The sequence below is a fragment of the Python bivittatus genome, unplaced genomic scaffold (genome assembly GCF_059951505.1).
Source record: "Python bivittatus isolate LINGU-HERP-01145 unplaced genomic scaffold, Pbiv_v1 ctg000020_np1212, whole genome shotgun sequence".
NCBI lineage: Eukaryota > Metazoa > Chordata > Lepidosauria > Squamata > Pythonidae > Python > Python bivittatus.
In genome coordinates this window covers 129,145,517-129,166,242 of record NW_028277030.1, presented here as the reverse complement: position 1 = coordinate 129,166,242, position 20,726 = coordinate 129,145,517, and the positions used below count along the sequence as shown (strand labels likewise).

The 20,726-nt window shown below is 35.8% G+C and overlaps 1 protein-coding gene across 2 annotated transcripts in view; it reads left to right on the top strand.

Moving 5' to 3' along the window:
• FANCL (FA complementation group L) overlaps window positions 1–20,726 on the top strand; it is a 50,112-nt gene that overhangs the window by 16,953 nt on the left and 12,433 nt on the right. Inside the window, exons 4-7 of one of the 2 annotated variants that reach the window (XM_088149615.1) lie at window positions 1,091–1,147; window positions 3,232–3,329; window positions 4,743–4,839; window positions 10,236–10,304. In XM_088149615.1, the coding sequence (XP_088005741.1) occupies window positions 1,091–1,147; window positions 3,232–3,329; window positions 4,743–4,839; window positions 10,236–10,304 (321 nt within the window). Of the gene's footprint in view, window positions 1–1,090; window positions 1,148–3,231; window positions 3,366–4,742; window positions 4,840–10,235; window positions 10,305–20,726 lie in introns of both variants that reach the window. The other variant, XM_088149620.1, reaches the window with a different exon arrangement.

The following is a 20,726-nucleotide window of genomic DNA, read 5'->3' as shown; positions in this document are numbered from 1 at the left end:
GATGCCCCCATGTACAAGACGACCCCCACTTTTCCAACCCAAAATTAAGAAATCAATATTTTAAAGATAGTGCAGAACACATTTTTATTTAGTAATTAGTTAACATTTACCTGATACACTCAGTGGGAGGAGGTCCAAACCGTCTCTCTGCAGCTCTATTTCCATGCTCTTTTGCATAACTGATTACATTCAATCACGAGTGAAACTGCTGATAGCTTGTCTCTGCAAACAGACTTCCTCTAATTGGTTTGTTCAGCATCAGCTGATGTCAGTTACATAAGGCTCATGATTGGAGGAACTCTGTTTGGGAGACAAGCTATTTCACTTGTGATTGGAGGCTAGCAATAGGAGGAAGCCTGTCTGCAGAGACAAAGTATGGGCAGTTTTGCAACCGCGCGGTTCTCTCCTTGGCTGACTTCCTTGAATGAGACACCCTTCAATTTTTAGCGTAAGGATTTTAGAAAAAAGTATTGTCTTATAGTCAGAAAAATACGGTATTAAAAGTAGGAAGAGTGGGGGGAAAAATTGGAAGTGACCACAATATTGTTTCCCCAAAGGATGCCCATAATCTTCATTGTCTATAAACTATGACATAAATTATTATTTGTCAGGCAGTAGCTTTATACTCTAGTGAATTAATTATGTATCTGGTCTGCATTTAACCTCACTTCCCTGTCAGAATTTTTTCTTCATTACTCCTTTTAACCTCCTGCACCTTTTCAGTCTGCAGCTCAGAAACAGGATCTGCATACCCACAAGATAAGGGATTTTTTGGGGTGGGGGGTGGAAATCCACTCAACTGGCAATGTCCATTCTACTGGTTGATGGTCATAAAATGGTAACATAATTCATGTTCCTTCAGAGAGTTGAGGGAGCCTTGATAGAGGGGCAGGCACTTTAACCATCTGCCTCCTTCTGAACTATACCACAGTGCTAGTTTCACACTTTCTGCTGTGAGTCTTCAACTTCACTTTAAGAATATTATTTGCCAACTACATGTTGAAAAAATAGTCCATATGTAACAAAATACCATATATAATCACAAAAGAAACTGCATGAAGTCATGAACAAAAAGAAATGTGTTTTTCAGAGGTTGCAGCATTCTCCGGATCTAGTCAGTTTCATGGTAGAGTTGAAGACTATTTTGGTGAGTTACTATTCTGCAGAGGATTACTGATACCAATTTGTTGGTTGTCATTAGTGCTATAATAAACAAGTGATCCACTTCATTAATCATCTTAATACCTACTTTTAAAATATAATCATTGTAAGAAATAATTATCTGTACAGAATAATGCCATTGCTTGTATAATTTCACTTTTCAGATCAATAGTTATAAATCTGGATACTGCAAAAGTAGCTGTTACAAAGATCATTTTTGCAATGTTGAATAGTCAGTATGCAAATTATATAGTTATTTATTTCATTGTTAGGAATAAATAGTCTTCAGTTTCTTGTGAGTAGGATCAATATTGGTATGAGAGAACAAAGAGCAAATGTGTTGAATGTCCACTTTTCTTCCTTGCGGGCTTATTAAGGGAGGGGAACATGAAACTATATGAATCAATTCGTTTCCACGTATATTTACATTCTTGAATATGCCATGTACAGTGTTTGATTCTAATGTAGGAATATGTCTTTGCTGCCTATTCTGATTTTATAGTAATAAGCAGGAATAGCAATAATTTTAGTAAGGTGAAGTCTGGTGACAGATTCAAAAGAACCACTTTTTCATTCATGTAATGAGTAAAATATGAATATTTCATTTACAGCAAACAGTATCTGCACACATCCTTCATTGCTTCAATGTGTTTTCCCCTTTTCATCCCCTTTCCTAGTTTGTAAATAGTCCTTTGCTTAGACTGTTTAGAGTGTAATTATTACTTATTACAGAGGATCCTGACTTTCTCCTTAAATGATAATATTTTGCTGCTCAGAGAATGCCATTCGATAGGGTATCCTTTGTAGTAAATACAGCACATAATGTGGTATAAGGGTACCTCTTAGATAGTGCTTTTGACATTTTTATCATAGCAAGCAAGGCTCATGTTAACTAGTCCCTTAACTCCTATTAAAAAAAAAATCTATCTTTTAATTATTATTTTGTATGTTAATTATTTTCTAAGGATATGCCCTCCCCTTCTTGTGCTATGAAGTCAACATCTTTGTACCTTGATTTTATAAAAAAGATTAAAGCAAACAAGCCAGCTATACCCCGTACAAGGCAATTGAATGCAAGATGTTTAGTGTGATACAGCATGGTAGTGCTGCATAGTTTGTGGTTTGCATGAGTACATTATGTAGGAAAAACACTGTGTTTATCACCAGATAATCCTTTAAAAATTGAACTTTTAGAAACTGAACTGAAATTGGATGTTGCAGTCTTCTCTGTTGTTAGCCATCTTGAGCACATGGGTGGTGGTGGAGAAAAAGAATGGCATAATCCAATAAATAACTGTTATGAGATTGTTATCACATTACCTTTAATTTATTTAGGTTACTTCTTATTCTCAAATATAGTCACCAAAAATTCTTCCTGGGTGTCATTTTTTTTAACTAAGTGCAGTGAAAAAGCTGCACTATATTCCCAGAGGAATTGTGCTGATGTTGGGAATTTTCTATATGTGTCTTCCCATTAAGACAGCCATTCATTTAATGGATCCCTTTCTTTTTAAAGTGTGCTTTTAGCCAGAGTGTTTGACTATTACCATTTTTTAAACTCTGATGCATACTTCATATATATGCATATATGCGTGGAATAATACCTGTTTAAAATGTGGAGCAGTTTCTAGCCAAGTGTTTAAAAGCAGTTTAATGGATTAAGGTTTTTCTGTTTTAGCCAAGAGTCCTGGCTGCTATCCATCTAAAATTGTCATGACTAGAAGTGCAGCCCAATTCATATCAAGTAGAAATAAACCCTACTGAATTGGGTTTACTCCCAGATAGTTGGGTATTATGAACAATTACCTGCACCTAATCACACTGATTATTTTCAAGCTTATTTCTGAGGGACATGCATAGTTGTATTGTAAGTACATAGTTGTAGCGTAAGTCATATTGAACAGGAATGAGAGTACAAATATTTCTGGTTTTAATTTTGTAATTCATTCATAGATAGATAGATATAGAGGAACCATGATATTCAAACCCAACCCATGAAAGAAGCCATAGTTTGCAAGCCACAAAAAAGTTGCATTAAATAAACATGTTGCTTTTTTAAAATAAAAACAGGAAGTTGCTTTGAAAAACACAGAGGAATTGTGTGCACAACCGCCTCCACAATATTACTCTGGCCTGATCGGAGATATAGAACATTTGGGATGGAATAAGTATTCATGTTTATTATCTTCTGTAAATACCAAAAAGTTAACCCGCCAGCTTTTAAAATATTTATATATATTGGATTTTGCTCTGATTATTTCAATACTTAGTTTTGCTTTTTAAATAACATTTATTGTATGGGTAATCAATACTTAATGTAGTTTAAAATCTGAAGATTATGTATATGAAAGCTAATGTCATTTGTACTTACAAGGGTTCTTTCACTGAATTTGGTTATTTAGAGCAAAACTCCCAATCTTCTTCAGGATATTTAGGGCATTAGCATTTTGGGCTTCTTGCTCTACACTACCTTAGGGAAACTGATACCTAGCTTAGCTTATGGCTTACGGGAATTGAGTTTGACTCCACTGCAATTTAGCCTGATTTCTGTTAGAAAATCATAGTGTTTTTTAAGGAAGAATACTATTCAGGCGCAATATAAAAGAAGGGTCACGTCTTTTATATTGTACCTGCTGGAGTAGACACAGAGCTAATGTAATGGATAAGGAGTGCAGTATAAGCTTCATAGGAGCACTCATTCCGTTCTGGAAAAGCAGGTGTAATATCCCATAATACAGTCAACGAGCCTTTATATTTCTACCTATCTCACTTACCTGGGTAGGATTAGCAACTTTCAGTAGTGACTGCCTGGAGTAACAAGGATAGTGGAGACCAAAATGCACAAAGAAAAAGAAATATTGTTACATGAACAGGCAAGTGGGAGGAATAACACCTGATGGGTTCCAGTTAAAGCTTTTTATCTGCCTTTGTCGCTTCCAATTTTGGCTATTGCTCTTTTGGATATCTGGCTCTAGAATGAATTTTAAGAATAATTCTATAAGCTTATGTCTGGACTATTTCACTTGTTTGAAGGAATATTTTGTCTATCATCTATTTAATGAATGATTTTTTTCTGTGAAATGTAAATATCATATGCTAAAGCTAGGTTTATAGCTCCAGCCAAAACAGTGTTGTAAGAAATATGCTTAAATGTATGAACCAATGTAGTACATTTGTGTGTGTGTGTGTGTGTGTGTGTGTAATGAAAAAAGTTCATTGAAGGGAAGAAACATCCAGAAAGGGTTTCTGTCTTCAGAAACTACAGAAATGGATCAAAATGTTGCCAGGAAGTGTAATATGTAGAGAAATAAAGGCTGACAGAAACATACTGTATATGCCAAAGGTTCCAGTGATGGAAAACTGAAACATAGTGTTCATTGTCCACAGCATGAGTTCTGACACACAGTATCAATAACTCAAAGATATATGACTGAATCAAACTTATATATTAACAGCATTAAATCTGTAACAGCAAAAAGGACTGTCATATAGATGATTTCCAATTAATAGATTTAGAATAGACTAATAGAAATTAATTACTAATAGAGTTACACCAGAATTTATTTCCTTTCTTCTTCTAGGGTTGTGTTTATAGATCCTGGTTTTAGTACCATCAGATTAAAAGCTGAAGACTCTTCTGGTCGGGATCATCAAATCACCTTGAAATTAAATTCAAAGGTAAGAGTTTTTAAAATGTTGGAGAAAAAATTCATAACTATGAAACTGCCACACATAAGATTTTTATGGATACTGATCAGCTGAATAATCATATATTTTAAAGCTAATTTAAGGATAATCATTCGTATCTTAAGAATTGCTTTTGCTTTCAGTTTAAATTATGCAGTACAGTGGTACCTCGGGTCATGAACGCTTCTGTTCACGACCAATTCGGGTCACGAACAGCTCCGTTCGCAAAATTTTGCTTCCATTCGCAAACGCCGGATCGGGTGACAAACAGGATCCGCGGCCATTTTCCCTCCCGTGACACGTGGTCGTGGCTTCCTGTAGGGAGGGGGATTCTCCCTCCAAGCAATAACCGCCTTCCTGTCCTCCACGCCAGAAGTCGTGTCGAGCATGGTTAGTGTTCTCTCTCTTCGTACTGTACTTTGTGTCATATTTTTGTGATTTAAAAAAAAACAACATATGGTTCAGAACGGATTAACCATAATTACACTGAACCTTATGGGAAAATTTGATTCGGGTCGCAACCAAAATCGGTTGGCGACCAAATTTGGAGGGGTCAGAACGGATTAACCATATTTACATTGAACCTTATGGGAAAATTTGATTCGGGTCGCGACCAATTCAGGTCGCGACCAGAGTCGCGGAACGAATTAAGTTCGTGAACCGAGGTACCACTGTACAGTTGAAACTGACAGAGGTTTTCAGTCGAAGCGGCTAGTAAGACCAGGAGGGAGTTTTGGATTTTGCCTGGGGAATTAATGGTCCTGTCTAGGCAGTCTTCTTGATATGAGGATTAGGTTTCTCCATTTCTGTTCACAGTCAGATTTGAAATATTTATCGGAGGATCAGTCATTTTACTTAAATTCTGTATTAGTAGGATGGCTTTCCAGTTAGATTTTGCTTAACCAGATAGGCCCTTATGCCTATCTGTGTAAACAGTTCCCTGTACAAGTATATGGAGAGAAGATTGCAAAGGAGTTCATTACAGATGTGAAGTTGAATCCTATTTTTCCATTCCCTGCATGTTGGGTATATTCCAAGGCAATTTACTTCCACTTTGTGTAGTCCTACCCAGCATCTTGATCCTTTGCTAGTCCTTCTATGCAGCTCAATAGCCTATATAATTCAGGAAGAAAAACAGGTTGCTAAATTTACTGTCAGAAGTATGAAGAGATTTCTACGTGGAGTAAATAGTCTAAAAGCATGGCAGCACACCTGGTAGAGTGGCATGATTTTGAAGGAAAAGGCTTGGCATGGTTCCAGTGAGGAACCAGTATACTGTTGCTCTACTTTAAAGATTTCTGTGATATCCATCAGTGAACAGAACTGTCAGAGTGGTTCACCAGCATCCAGACTGTCTCAAATGAAACAGTATAAATTAACCACAGCAGAACTTTTAAAAATGCAAAGCAGAGCTATAAGAATCAGAAAAAGTCTGAAGAATCAGAATTTCAAACGGTTGCTAAATGAATGGTCGTAAGTCAAGGACTACCTCTATAGTCAGAAGGCAGGCCTTTTCTGTATACTCTTGCAGAGTAAAATATGCTACTCTGAAGGTATGCTTGGCCAGTACTCTTCTGATGTTTCAGCAGATGCTTAAAACCATTTTTTTTCAGTAGGTTGATTTTAGGTAATTGTTCATATGTGCACAACAGTGGATAGAATTGTAGTCTGGATCAGTTGCAGATAGCTTTATAATGCTTTCAGCTGACATAGAATCTACACCTCTTAGTTTGTCATATACACATTTTTTTGACCAATAATACGAAGAGCAAATACTTGAATGAAATCTTTAAGTTAAGAATTTGATTTATGTACATTTAATTAGATATTATGGAATAAAGTTTTAAAATGTACCTTTTGCGGCATTACTCATAAAATAGTGTTTATGTTAAGCCAAGACTATTCAAATTCAGTTTTTTTATACTCTGTGTTTTATATTATCTAAGATGAAAATATTGGATAGAAAGTTATTTTAGTTGCAGCTTGCAAAGAACAGATTATGCAAGTATCTAGTTGAAACTCATGATCATCAATCAACTCTGTTTCACAAGATTATAGTGATGAAAGGATCAATTGTGTTTGTCCTTTTTAAAAATGTGTCTGGCATTTAAACTTGCCACTGGAGAAAATTAATATATGAAACGTGTGCTTGATGACATGGGAATTTGATTTGTAGTAATTTATGTAATAAATGTTCTGAGCAGTTCATTCATATGTTACATTTATTTAAAGAAACAAAAGCAATATGTTTTTTGTGGACAATTCTGCCAATGTGAAATATATTCAAGGACTATTGATTTCAAAAAGAGAAATTTAAGCATATGTTAAACTGAACTCTCATGGAAATCAATAAATTTAAAGTATCGTCTTGTCTTATAATGTTATAAAATTATAAAATGTCGAATTTGGGGGAATCCCTCACATATTTAATGTTCCCTCACTAGAACAAATAGCTTTTTTTTGGACCTAGAAAGGAAATTGATATAATTTTTCCATTTGCTCCTTCTTCCTCCTCAATTTATGCTGATTTTCCCCAGCTTCCAAACACAGTTTGCATGCACAAACCTAGTGGAAAGTTATAAAATGATGTATAATGTGAAGAAAATATATAGAATTTTATTTCTCTCCTCCCATAATGATGGAATTTGGTATATACAATTATGGCATTAATTACCAGTATAGTTTAGGACAAACAAAAGAAAATACTTTTTTAATGTAACAAGTAATTTACTGTATATTAGTCTAAGGTTAGATGAGGGGCAATATCTTAAATAGTTTTACATGGGATTAAATGTGTTAATGGAAATTTGGTCTGTCAACAGTTATCTATCATAATTGCAGAAATAGCATTTGAAAATCATCAAAAGAAGGGAGCTATTGTGTTCATGCCATACTTCCCAGAAATAGCAGGTTGCCTGATTAGAATTGAGGTGTTATACTTGATGCTCCTTTAATTTAATACTATAACTCCATTTATGTTCTTATGTTTACCTCTTGTTTAACTTTCTAGTAAGAGTTACCGCAGTTTTCACTGAGAAGCTAATCTTGTATTTGGACTACACCACTTCAGAAGAAAGGAAAAAATACTTTACCAGGATTTATAGGCAATGCAATTTTAAATATGCACAACAGAATAGGAAGTATTTTGCATTCAAAAGGAAGCTTTAATATTTTGCAGTTTGGGAAACCGTAGAAATCTAAATATTTAGAAGATAATAAACCTTTTTAGAGATGAATGTAGTAAAATGAGACAAAATAGCATTTCAAATAAATGAAGCAGTAATTTAAATGATATTTTGTTTGAAATATTATGGACTGATTATTAAAAAATATATATTTTATTTCCTTAAATTTAAAGAAATAGGTATTACAATATTATATATAAGTACTAAATGAGATTATTATTTTTTAATCTTTGGAATGTCTGAATGTTAATTCAAACATGTTACATATTTGGTAATGATTTATTTATTTTATTAAACTTATATGGCCACCCAGCTCACACATAGTGACTCTGGGAGGCTTATAGAATTAAAACCCTAATACAGAAAAACCAATAAACCCCCCACCCAGCCCCATAACGATGATCAATATAATTGTAATTCTTAAATTAAAAATAGAACTTTTACAAAGCCATATGGAACTACTAAATTTTTACATCATTTTTATAATCAGTAAGAGTTATTTATACAAAATTTTGCAAGTATAATAAGAAATTTAAGTAAATGATTATAAAAATGTACAGATATACCCACATGAGCCAGATATTCAGAAGAAATGTAAGATATTATTTAGAAACCAATAACTTAACATCTTTATTTTTGAATGATAATTATTGGATAATTATTTATTAAGAGTAAATTCCATTGAACATACCTGTTATTTCTTCTTCTTCCATTTGAATGCACCCTTTATATTGCAGAATTAATCCACTGCCAAATAATATTTTGTACTGGTTTTCACACTAATTTATTGCTATGCTGTTTTTAACTGGCCTTTTTTTCCTAATGTACTAAAGGCTGAAAATTTGCATCCTTATTTAAATATTATTTTCTACAAGGTTAAGATATTTACAGTAACTTAATGTATTTTACCAAATCCAAAAGGTAGTTTGCAGAGAAAGAAAATGGTGTATGGCTTCTCATCTGTGATTCAGATGAATTTCTTTAATCACTCCTTTTCTATTTTGTCACTTGTTCAAAAGTCATTAGTGTAACTGACTGAAAATAGCATAATAACAAAGCATAAGAGCTTTAGCAAACCATAAAACTTTTGTTTTAAAAATGGAAAGTACAGCAGGGAACATAAAACATAGTAGACATAATAAAATATAAGTGCAAATTTGAATACCAAGTAGCCAGAGAAATGAAAATAAATTTGAGTGTAACATAGATGAGGAGCAGGTGTGAAGAATCAGTAGGAGATTACCAGAGGCAGATATAAAGTTACAGAGAAACTGAAGTTCATTACCATAAAAGTCAATTGGATGTGGTCTACTATTGAATTAAGTTTAGCAGGAAGACTAAAAACAAAGTAGAAGAGTAGTACATTCAAAGTAGTAAGTGGCAAGTATCCAAGATTTTGGTAGATTCATTTGGGAAGATTTAAACTGTGTTTATATTTAAATTTGGTTCCTCTTAATAGGTCAGATGTTCTGCCTTTTAATAATGAGTTTTATTAAGGTGGATTAGGGAAGAGTACTGGTATTTTAATCAGTGCACCTATTTCGGTATTGGCTATACTTGGGTTTTTGCTACTGTTGTGTTTATTTGAATGTACAAAGCTCATTTATATCAGTTGGAACACTTATAGATATATGTGTGCATATGCATGTGTGTGTGTATATGAAATCAGTAGAATGATGGGAGTGATAACTTCTGTGAAGCTAAACAACTCATTGTTACTTTTCTTCCTGTATATTGGAGGTATTTTTAATTATTGGTAAATAGCAAATTATCTTGTTTACACATACCATGTAAAATGTGTTTTTGGTTAGAGTTGGAAAAATGCTGAGCAATACCATAGAAATCCAACTGTAAAAAAGTTCTTTATAGTTGAATCTAAAGTTGGGATGACCAGCAGTTTCCTGACAAGAGAACAGGTTTAAATAATATGTTCCTGTATTTAGGAAAATATTTGGAAGAATCCTCTTGGTTATTCATACAGTATTACATAAGTTGCTGGGAGTCAGGTGGCATATGGATTTAATAAATTATCATTAGAGTGACCTTCCTTTTCTATTTATGAAATAGAGGAAATGTTGTTATTTCAACCTGTTTTTATTTCCTTTTTCTTCTTTGGGTTTATTCAATCTATTGTCTGGTTTTGTTGCAGAAATTACTCATAAGGTATAAACATTATGAACATTCTCTATTTTTTTCTCTCAGTATCCCAGAGAGCCACCAGACTGTCTTGTTGACTTACCAGTTCAGTTTTCCTTTTCCTGGATTCCACATGTAAGCAACCCTCCATTTGTTCCCTTGTGAAGTATGTATGTATTTGAGAAGCTGTTACGATCGTGTCTAATATACAGTTTAAGCAATTTCTTACTGTATGAATTAATAATTCAGTTACATTAAACTTGAATGTAATATTAATTGTATGGTATCCAATGAACTATAAAATGAATTCTAGGCTTAAGAATATGTATGTGTGTCAATTATTCACCATTTTGAATAAAATAAAATTGAAAGATTTTTTTTTCTTCCAGTGAATCTTATGGATTCATATCCAACAGAGTTCAGAAGGAATTACTCACAAGCAGTGGTCATTGAACTTTTGTTTTATCAGTGCAATATTACTTCTAAACCTTTTTCTGTGGTGGCAACATTATCTCCAATCTCATAAGTATCAATATTTCTAAAAATAAACAGGTGTAATCTGAGAGAAACAATGAGAGTCAGTTTGGTGTAGTGGCTAAGATGCTAGACTAGAACCCCAGGAGACCTGAGTTCTGTCCCTCCGTTAGGCATGCACGCCAGCCAGGTGACTTTGGACCAGTCATTCTCCCTCAGACCAACCTATTTCACAGGGTGGTGGTTGTGGGGGAAAATAGGAGGTGGGTACATTATGTATGCTGTTCTGAGTTGTACAAAAATAAGGCAGGATGTAAATATAATCTGAAAGCAAATGATGTAACAAAAATTGACAATGCACGCTCTAATACTTCTGGGGCAAAACAGATTTAAGGGCTGTACATGGGCTATAGATAGCCTAACTGTTAGATGTTCAACATCCAGAAAGCCCTTTCAGTTTAGCAATGTATAACTTCTGCTTTCAAGACGGCTCTGGTAATTCAGACACTGCAGGTTCTTGTTCAAGTTAATTGCAGAGTTTACTGACAATCCACATTATTTAATAGGGCTGGTGACTTGAATGCAGGCATATCACAGTTATGTCTAAATCCTAAGCAAAGATTTCAGGTGACTTTAGGAATATTTTGTGAATGTATAAAGATGACTTAGAACCTTTAATAAGATACACCTGAGATAGACAGAAATAGTTATAATACAGATAATCAGAAATTACTTATGACATAGTGAATACTATACCTTAACCTGGTATAAAATGTTGCTAAGAATCTTTCACGGCTTTTAAAGATAGCTTCTTGCAAACCATACTTTATTTTCACACAATTAAAAATCTGTGCTGCTGATGGGATGCCTCCCTCTGGCAAGAATGCAAAATGCTTAATTTTTCCATCCTTTTCATATGAAATGAACATTTTTGATATTGTTCTTATTATGCCATCGGATATAAAGAGAGCAGCCCAGAAAAAGAAAAGCCTATCTATCTTCAGCCCAGATGCACACAGACTTTTTTATAAAGGCTGAAACATGTGGCTGTGTGCTATGTGAAATTTCAAGATACTGAATGTTAAAGAAAAATCACACCCAGAATTCATGCTCAATATTTATTTATTTATTTATTAAATTTATATGCCGCCCATCTCCCCTAGAGGGTGACTCTGGGTGGCTCACAATTAAATCAGACCTCAAAAACAGTTAATATCCACATTAATTTAGTTAAAAAATCAAACTATATAAAAATACTATATACATAAAAAGACTAAAATGTTCAAGATGACAGGGGGGTAGAATCAATTACCCCACGAGCCAGTTCCAATGGTGTGAGCCCCCATCAGGCCCCCAGGCCATCTGGCACAGCCAAGATTTCACACTCTTCCTGAAGGCCATGAGAATGGGGGCACACCACACCTCAGGTGGTAAGTTGTTCCACAGAGTGGGGGCCATAGCAGAAAATATCAATATCTCATCCAAATTTCTGAAACCACATGTTGGGTTCTATAAGTCTAATCAGAGAACAACTGGTAGTGTATGTTCATCTTTTCTTGGAGAAAGCAAAATTTAATTTGTTCACCTTGTTTAATTTCTAGTTCACAGTCCTTATGGCATTAGGCCTATGCTGCTGCACAGCATAGCCTTAAATTTATTACCTATGGTTTCCTTCTAGCTATAGCTTCAGAGCTGGATAATCTTTCTTGTGATTTTTTTCCCCCTGATGTTACCAGCCTTATAATTCAGTAGCACCTGTTCCCTAAGTAAAATATAGTACATTAAGCTTTAGGACTTATATTGCCATAAATGTGTTGAAAAATTTCTTCATACAGGTAAATTTTGTGAATATTTGTGTGAATATTGTGAATATTTCCTATTAAAACCTTTGATGACCTCATTCATTTTTTAAAGAGCTGCCTCAACATCTTCATGAAGGTTTTTTGTTAATTTTGGAAACTGAACAATAAAAAAGGGGTTATTGTGGTAACAAATTCTGTCAATTGTCCAAAGCTGAAAGTACCCTAACTTTTGTTGCCAAAATGACACTATCAAAAAGAGGGAGTTTTTAAGATTCAGGGAAACCCCAAGGTTTGCTAAAGCACAGAAGACCTTAAGAAAAACAGTGTAAGAAGTAGGATATCCAAAAGTACTAAACTGAGATATTAATTTCTCAGAAATTAACAGAATATTTATTGACTGTTAAAGAGGGGAAATGAATAGGAGTCTTGTGGAAAGCATGACTGATAGGTGGAAACAATAAGCAAAATATTAACTGACCTGGACTACAACCTAATAAAAAATCAAACTGTTTAAATATGACTCATAACTGATAAAATAACAGCCTTTTCAAATTTAACGCTTTAAAAATGGACATTTCATTCTATAATATGCCAGGCCCAATACTAATGTTTTGCATGTTTTAAAACTCACCTTTTTATATTTTTGTTACCCAATCATTAACCCCTAATATTTTTTTGTTTTTTGTTTTTAATAGATTCTTTTTATTCTTTTTATTTTTAAATTAAATGTGTTTAATCTAGTTTTTATTTATTTTACTGATATAAACTACTTTAGATTTTCAAATAAGTGATATATAAATATTTTAACAACAACAATAAATAAAATAAAGGTTACTGTCTTTTTTGTTGTTGGCATCAGCACAAGGCCATGGGTGGTGATAATTTAGTCTGCTGTGCTATAAATATGGATACATATGAACACAGTAAATATCTTTCTGGAAGAATAATAATGGTGTAAAACTTTAAATAGAATTGCAAACATAATGTTTTTAAAAGCATAATCTGTGGGACAATTTTTTTTTTTTGGTGGTCATGCATGCCTATGTAAAACAAATACAAGCATATCTCCTCAAATAGCATCAAACCTACATGCGTATGGAAATAGTAAAGATTTAATTGCTGTGTTAATTTTTTTAGAACATTTTTTAAAGAAGCATGTCCTAATTCTATATAAAGTATCCTTTATGTATAGTTTTGTACCATGTTCAAATAAGAAATAATTGTGCATCAATAAACTGCATGTACTTCCTAGTTGGGAACAATGGGATGTTGGCAACAATATGTTGACTTGCAAGGTAGTCTGTAGATTAGAGATCCTAGCTTGCCTAGAATAGTGTGAGCATGCATGATTTATTGGGGAAATCCTACAAGAGGAGATGGTTCCTACAGTGTCCCGGAGCCAAGCTATATAACATTTTGTAGGTCAGAACCAGCACTTTGAATTAGACTTGTTAAGCAGAATAATGACAGAACAGAATCTTGGTGTTACATTACAATAAAGTCTTAACATATAAATATCCTGGTTGTGCATTTTCCACCAATGACACTTTCTGGGTTGCCTTCAGAGGGTGCCCCATGTAGAACATACTACATGGTGATGTAGATATGACCCCACCTCCCACCCCAGCCACAGCTTTCACCTACTATTCCAATAGGATCCATAAGTTAGGAATAACCCTGACATCACTGATGTGAAGTTTTATTGGCATGGCAATCCTACCCAAAGCTATCACTAGGGCCATCTTTGAGCTAAGAAGTTTCTGGACACGCAGTAAGTTGTCTTGCTGGTATTTAGCTAAGCTTGTATTCACCTGTCCAGACTCAGCCTCCAAACAACAGGTCAGTACTTCCACAGCTTCCCCAACTGTGCCTGGATTGGTGAAATATAACTGGGTAACCTTAGCATACTAATGATATTGATCCCATATCAACACACGATCTTCTCTTACAAGCCCAATATAGATGTTAAATAGCAGTAGGAAGAGAGCAAAACTCTATGGCAGCCCATATTGGAGCAATCATATGCTTAGTTGCTCTTATACTACTGTTCACTAAAACTACCCACTGAAGTACAAATGGAAACAGAATGGTGCTTTCAAATCCAAAGACACACAGGTAATCCAGCAAGATAGCCTGCTTGTGGTATTAAAAATAGTGGAGAGGTCTAAAAGTACCAGGAGGAAAAGACACTCACATATCAGGTCCCAATGAAGGTAACCTGTTAGAGTGACTGATGGCGTTTGAATCCTATGCCTGGACCCCTGAGAGAAATGTAGCTGATTCTCTGCCACTCTAAAACCTACCCAGAAAAGGCGTGGGAGTTTGAGGGTTCTGCGCAGTATTTTAGTTGTTCCTAGCACTGCACTCTTCTGGACAGAGAGCTCTGATGTTGTTCCTGGGATCTGTTGGAGCTACTCTCCCAGCTTAGGAGTTACAGCCCAGAGGGCTCCTACCACTGGGACCGCTTTGGCCTTGACTTTCCACATCCTCTCTAGTTCCTCCTTCAGGCCCTGGTACTTCTCCAGCTTCTCATGCTCCTTCTTTCTGATGTTGCTGTCACTTGCCACTGCTATATCTATCACCACTGCTGTCTTCTGGTCCTTGTCTACTACCACAATGTCTGGTTGATTGGCCAATACCTGCCTGTCTGTCTGGATCTGGAAGTCCCATAGGATCTTAGCCCTGTTATTCTCCACGACCTTCTGTGGAAGCTCCCATCTGGACTTGGGGGGGTCTAGCCCATACACTGCAGATGATCCTGTACACAATGCCAGCTACTTGGTTGTGCCATTCAGTGTATGCTGTTCCTGCCTGCATCTTACACCTTGCCACTATGTGTTGAACTGTCTCTGAGGCTTCTTTGCATAGTCCGCACCTTGGGTCCTGTCTAGTGTGGTAGGCCCCTGCTTCTATGGATGTGGTGCTTAGTGCCTGTTTTTGTGCTGTTATGATCAGTGCCTCAGTGCTGCCTTTTAGTCCAGCCCTTAGATTCTTAATTCCCACCATTACCCATCATTTACCTAATACCACAATTTGCCATCCACATTCTGGTCTCTGATCTTCCCACTTAGAGCATCTTCTCTGTAGTCACTATATCACCTCATCCTAAGCTGTCTCTTTGTTCTTGGCCATCCAGATGATAATGATGACTGCAGCACTGAATGAAATGACTTCCATCTCCTTTTCCTCTTTGACATCTCTGTTTCTTTTCTAGCAACAATGCTGTAACAGGCCAACCTTAAATCTTGGATAGGTGAGTCATTTCCCCTTCCCATCCCCCCACCCCCCCCAAAAAGCTGTTTTTGACATTTTTCCTCTTTTCCTAGTTTCTTCTCTATCCTAACAATCTCCAGTCTATCAACTGAAAACCACTTTCCCAACAGATGTTTTCCCATCCAAAGTAAATTTCCACCAACTCTCGCATCTGCTCATTATCCAAACTCAATTTTCCACACTTTATAAACTAGTCTTCCCTCCTTTCCCATTTATACATTGTCATAGGCGAACCTAACATCTGGTCACTGTCTTTGCCTCTTTGTCCATTCCAGTTCCTGCATGTCCTCTTTCCTGCAAGAAGAATCTTGCCAGACCTCGTCTCTTTTACCAAGAACCATTATGTGAAAGTCTCAATTGACCAAAGCTATAATGGGCACCAGACATGGATATCTGTGGGCCCATCTGGTAATATGTCATATGGAATATTGTGACTTGGAATATGGGAAAAAAGGTAAATAGCATGAATTTTAAAAAAGGAAAGTTTTGTGACACCAAGAAAAGGGAACGTTAGGTCTGAATGGAGGCAGGCTGATCTGTGGAGTGGAGCTAATGAATACAGTGCAAGGAACTATGAATGAAAGAACTAAAATGTATACAGAAACTATTAAGTAGTATTAGGTTATTATGAATATCTATGAAAGTAGGAATCCAAGGTTTATCTCATTACTAAATATATGCTAGATGGTACTATTGTTAGATGAACTAACAGTTGATTGAATGGCTGCAACCAAAGATTGCTTGTTAATGGCTTCACCTCAGCTTCGATGGAATTATTGTGGAAAGTTGCAGGGCCTTGTTATTAATGACCTGGATGAGGGAGTTGAGAGGACACTTAGGAATTTTAGATGACACAAAGCTGGTAGAGTATAAAATACTTCAGAAGAAAGAGAGAAGATTCAAAAACATCAAGATAGGCTTGAGGAGTGGCTGAAATGAATAGGATAGAATTTAACAGGGAAGCTTCTGCATCTGGATAGGAAACATTAACATTGAAAGGCACAAATATAGAATGAGGGAAACCTGTCTTAGCAGTAGTACATTGTGAAAAGGATATGGTTGTCTTTGTTGATTAGTAGGTAAATATGAGTAAGCAGTATAATGCAGCTGCTAAAAAGGCAAATGCTATCTTGGGGTGCATTATCAAGAGCATATTGTCCAGATCATGTGCAGTAATTATTCCACTCAACTTTTGTTGATCAGATAGGTACTTCACAGTAAGTCAAACTTCCGTTTATGTATAAATGATTCTACATTGTTGACTAAAGAACCAGAATGGTTGGCAGTGAATGTTAGACAGATTGTAGGATGCAATGAGAAGAAGGAATCTGAAAACCAATATATCAAATATCAAGGTAGTCATGTTTGACAAGGAAAATTAAGTGAACAATTGCAAGTTATATGAAAACAGCAAAAAACACTTAGAACAAGTAGATGCATTTGTGTATTTTAGTAGAAAGTTTGCAAAATATGGGAAAATTGAAAATGCTAGTAAAAAGATAGTGGATAAAATGTGGTCTGTTGCAAGGAATGAATATTTGTCAAATGAGTGACTATAATGAATCATGTTTATTTTTGGCTTGTTATTTCTTACTCCTTTTTTGCACTTTGCACAGCATTGCTTATGCTCAAAGGGAATAGCATAATGGGTATGTATTGTTTGATGTTCCTGTTCAGGTTGACTTTTTCCCAAAAATTAGAAGATTCATATATGTTCAGTGAACTATTTGTTGGCAGATTCTCATTTGTTCTTGGTATTTTGTGTATTCAACATGTATGTTCTAATGCTTGATGGATATTTAATTCTAACAACTGTAGGTCATCTTAATGAAAATGTTGACAAGACCCTTAACTCAAAGAGGACAAATGTCAGAATTAGAATACCAGCACAGACTTGTTTAAAGAGAATCTAAATAGATTTCAGATACAATAATTGATTTTTCCCCTAACATCTGTTTCCCATTTTGTGTTCTTCTAGTTCTTTTGGACTCAAAGCTTGATGGTGGTTCTCCCCCCTCTTGCTTTTTATATAATAATAGACATGGCTTTATGGCGTCTGTATTAAAAATGGGTAATTTTCCTTATGGTCCCTGTCTTCCTGCTGGGTTGATAATGTTTTGATGTATTTTTCTTGTGCTCTGATGAGAGGTCTGCTGCTGCTGCTCTGACATATTCATTTGGATGAATAATTATAACGTGCACAATGTCAAGCTGAAGATGGTAGGGTTTTGTGCATCATGACAAGCCTAGTAGCCAGTGCAGGTGTCTCACAGCAGGATCAGCAGCAGCCAGTGGATTCTGGCGCAGAGGAGACATTTTAAAATAGTCAGAAATCGGCACCAAGGGCAAGGCTGCTGCCATTGTTCCAGTTGCCATACAAACAGAGAGCTTTCCAGTGACAGGTTCTAGTACAACTACTTACTTCAGTTACATACTTTCTTTTGTCTAATTAGCAAAATTCATTTGCTGTCTATTTCATTTTTTAAAATGTCCAATTACTGCGTATATTTATTCATGGGTTAAGTCATTGCCTTTTCCTTTGAATTTTTAGTTAAACTGTTTCTATTAAAATATATAATATTAGATTTTCCAAAGAAGCATGGAGCACTTCTAGCTTTGGTGACTAGGTTTGCGGTGGAATTTTGGAATATTAAATCAATCATATGTACAAAGCTTTGGATAGTTGACACCAGGAGATGTTTAATTGAAATCTGCCACTAATTTTTCTGGTCAATGTATGGATCAGGAGGGATGCTGGATACTTGGGTTCAGCTCAAGTAAATGACAAACAAAAATCATTTTCCAAGCAAATCTGAAAGAAGCATAAATTAGTACGAGATCTAGAGGGTCATCTAATCCATATTCTTGCTGTGTCAGGACCTGTTCACTACAGTATATTTTTCTTTTGTTTTTAACTTAATGCTCCAATCAATGTAGTGGATAATCCCTAGCCTAGCTAGTCTTTTGCTCCATTATTTAGTTTAAAAGAATATTAATTTCCACAAAAGCTTCTATCTGTGGACATTTACCTTAAGTTATGTGGCTTGGTACCCAAAAGAAGTATTGCAAATCATGGAAGCATCTACAGATCAATGGACTGTGAAGCACAAATGCTGTTTAAGACGTTCTAATGAATATGCTAGAAATAGCAACTATATCCCCTAACATTGTTTTTTAAAGTAAGCTAAAATAGAAAAGCTGATTTTTTAAAAAAAGGTAAATGTTTCAGTATTATACTCTTTTTTTCAGTCATTCACCTAGTCAAGTACCAATCAGTTTGGAAGCAAGATGTGATAGAGAGGCTTCTACATACTTGGAGGACTTTCTTGGTATAAGTTCTAAATAAAAGAGGGTTTAAAAAAAATCCCAAAATTGTCATAAAGGAAATTGTTAGCTTATAAAATGCTGATGGAAACTGAGCCAATAAACCTTTGGCCATGCTGGGGACTGCAATTGTAGCATCTCCAAAGGGCACCAAATTGAATAGTAGTGGTGTTGGACAAGAGCTGAACAAATAGAAATAATGCAGGAGTGTGAATTTGTTAGTTCAGTCCAAACTAATCTCATCTCATACAGTAATTGCTATAGAATCCTAATTTTTATTGTCCTTTGGGTGCATTTTACAGATCTATGATAACTTTTGAAATGTGGTGAGCATACCTAAGGAAATTTTAAACATCCAAGTAAAGGGACCATTTCCCCCTGGTTTTTTCTACCCACCCCATCCAGTCCAGCAGAAGGGGCATGGTCTGGGTCCCATCTCCTAAGGAGTGTCAGCTGGTGGGGCCCAGGCCCTTTTCTGCAGTGGCATCTGCCCTGTACTCTTCCTCCAGAGATTAGATTGGCGCTGTCGGCCTTCCGGAAGGCCTTGAAGACTTGACTCTGGGCTCAAGTCTGTGGCCCCGAGTGTGTGACTGAGCTAATTCCTTGGTTGTGTTGAATGATTGGGCAATGTTTTTGCAACTTTTCCAGGCTGTTGTGTTTATGTTTTTTATATGTTTTTTGATTTTTAATATTGTTAGCTGCCCAGAGTCATGTATTTGATATGGGGGACCATATAAATCAAATAAATAAATAAAGGCCACTGAAAGAATATTGAGGGTGCCATCTGAAGAATGGAGGGAGGAGGACAGGGAAACAAACAGCCAATTGATGTACTTCAGTTCATAAAAAAATATATTGTTTTGAAGATAGAAGTTCAGGTATACGTGATGTTAAAACCTCACCTATTCATGCTATATGGCAGGGTTGGGCATCCATGCTGGCAAATTATATGTGAATATTTTCCAGGTTCAGAGTGCTAAACTTTGATGGCGTGATTTTCTAGTTTTCTAATAAAAACAAAGAGTAAGCAATATTGATGTATTAATCATGCAGTACGGTAAATCCGAGGTATGCAAAATGTCCCCTGAGCCACAAATGTCACCTTCAGCATCCTGAGATCATATCACTGAAATTTGATGGCAAAATGACCAAAATTGCACTAGTGCATTTCTCCCCCCCCCCCAAAAAAAACTAATAGAGGACACTAATGTTAGGCCTTTACGAGGCAAACCACTCCTATCCTGAGGTGGCTGCTGTACGCTTGCTATCTTTGCTAGTTAAGTGCCAGTTATGTGTTTTTTAGTATCCCAAATGATGGTTTTCTGAGTGTTATATTTTGGCGATCTATGGTGAAGTTAAGAGAAGGAGTTAAAGAAAGTTGTTGAAAAACATTATTTGGAAAGAAGCATACTTTGGAAGGCTGTAGTGGATGATGTAGCAGCAGGCCAGAATCATAGAGGCTGTATCGTGTCAGGAGCGTGGGCTGATGCTGCCCCTCAGAGAATCTGGAGAATGCAGAGACTGGAGGCTCAGAATGGTGAGCAGTATATGGAAAGGCAATTACACCAACGGGGGCTGCCTTGTGAGACACATCTGCCAGTTAGGAACAGCTGCCAGGGAATTGATTACCCACAAGAAGCAGCAGAGATATGACAGCTCAGTCAGAAACCTATAAACCAGTGTT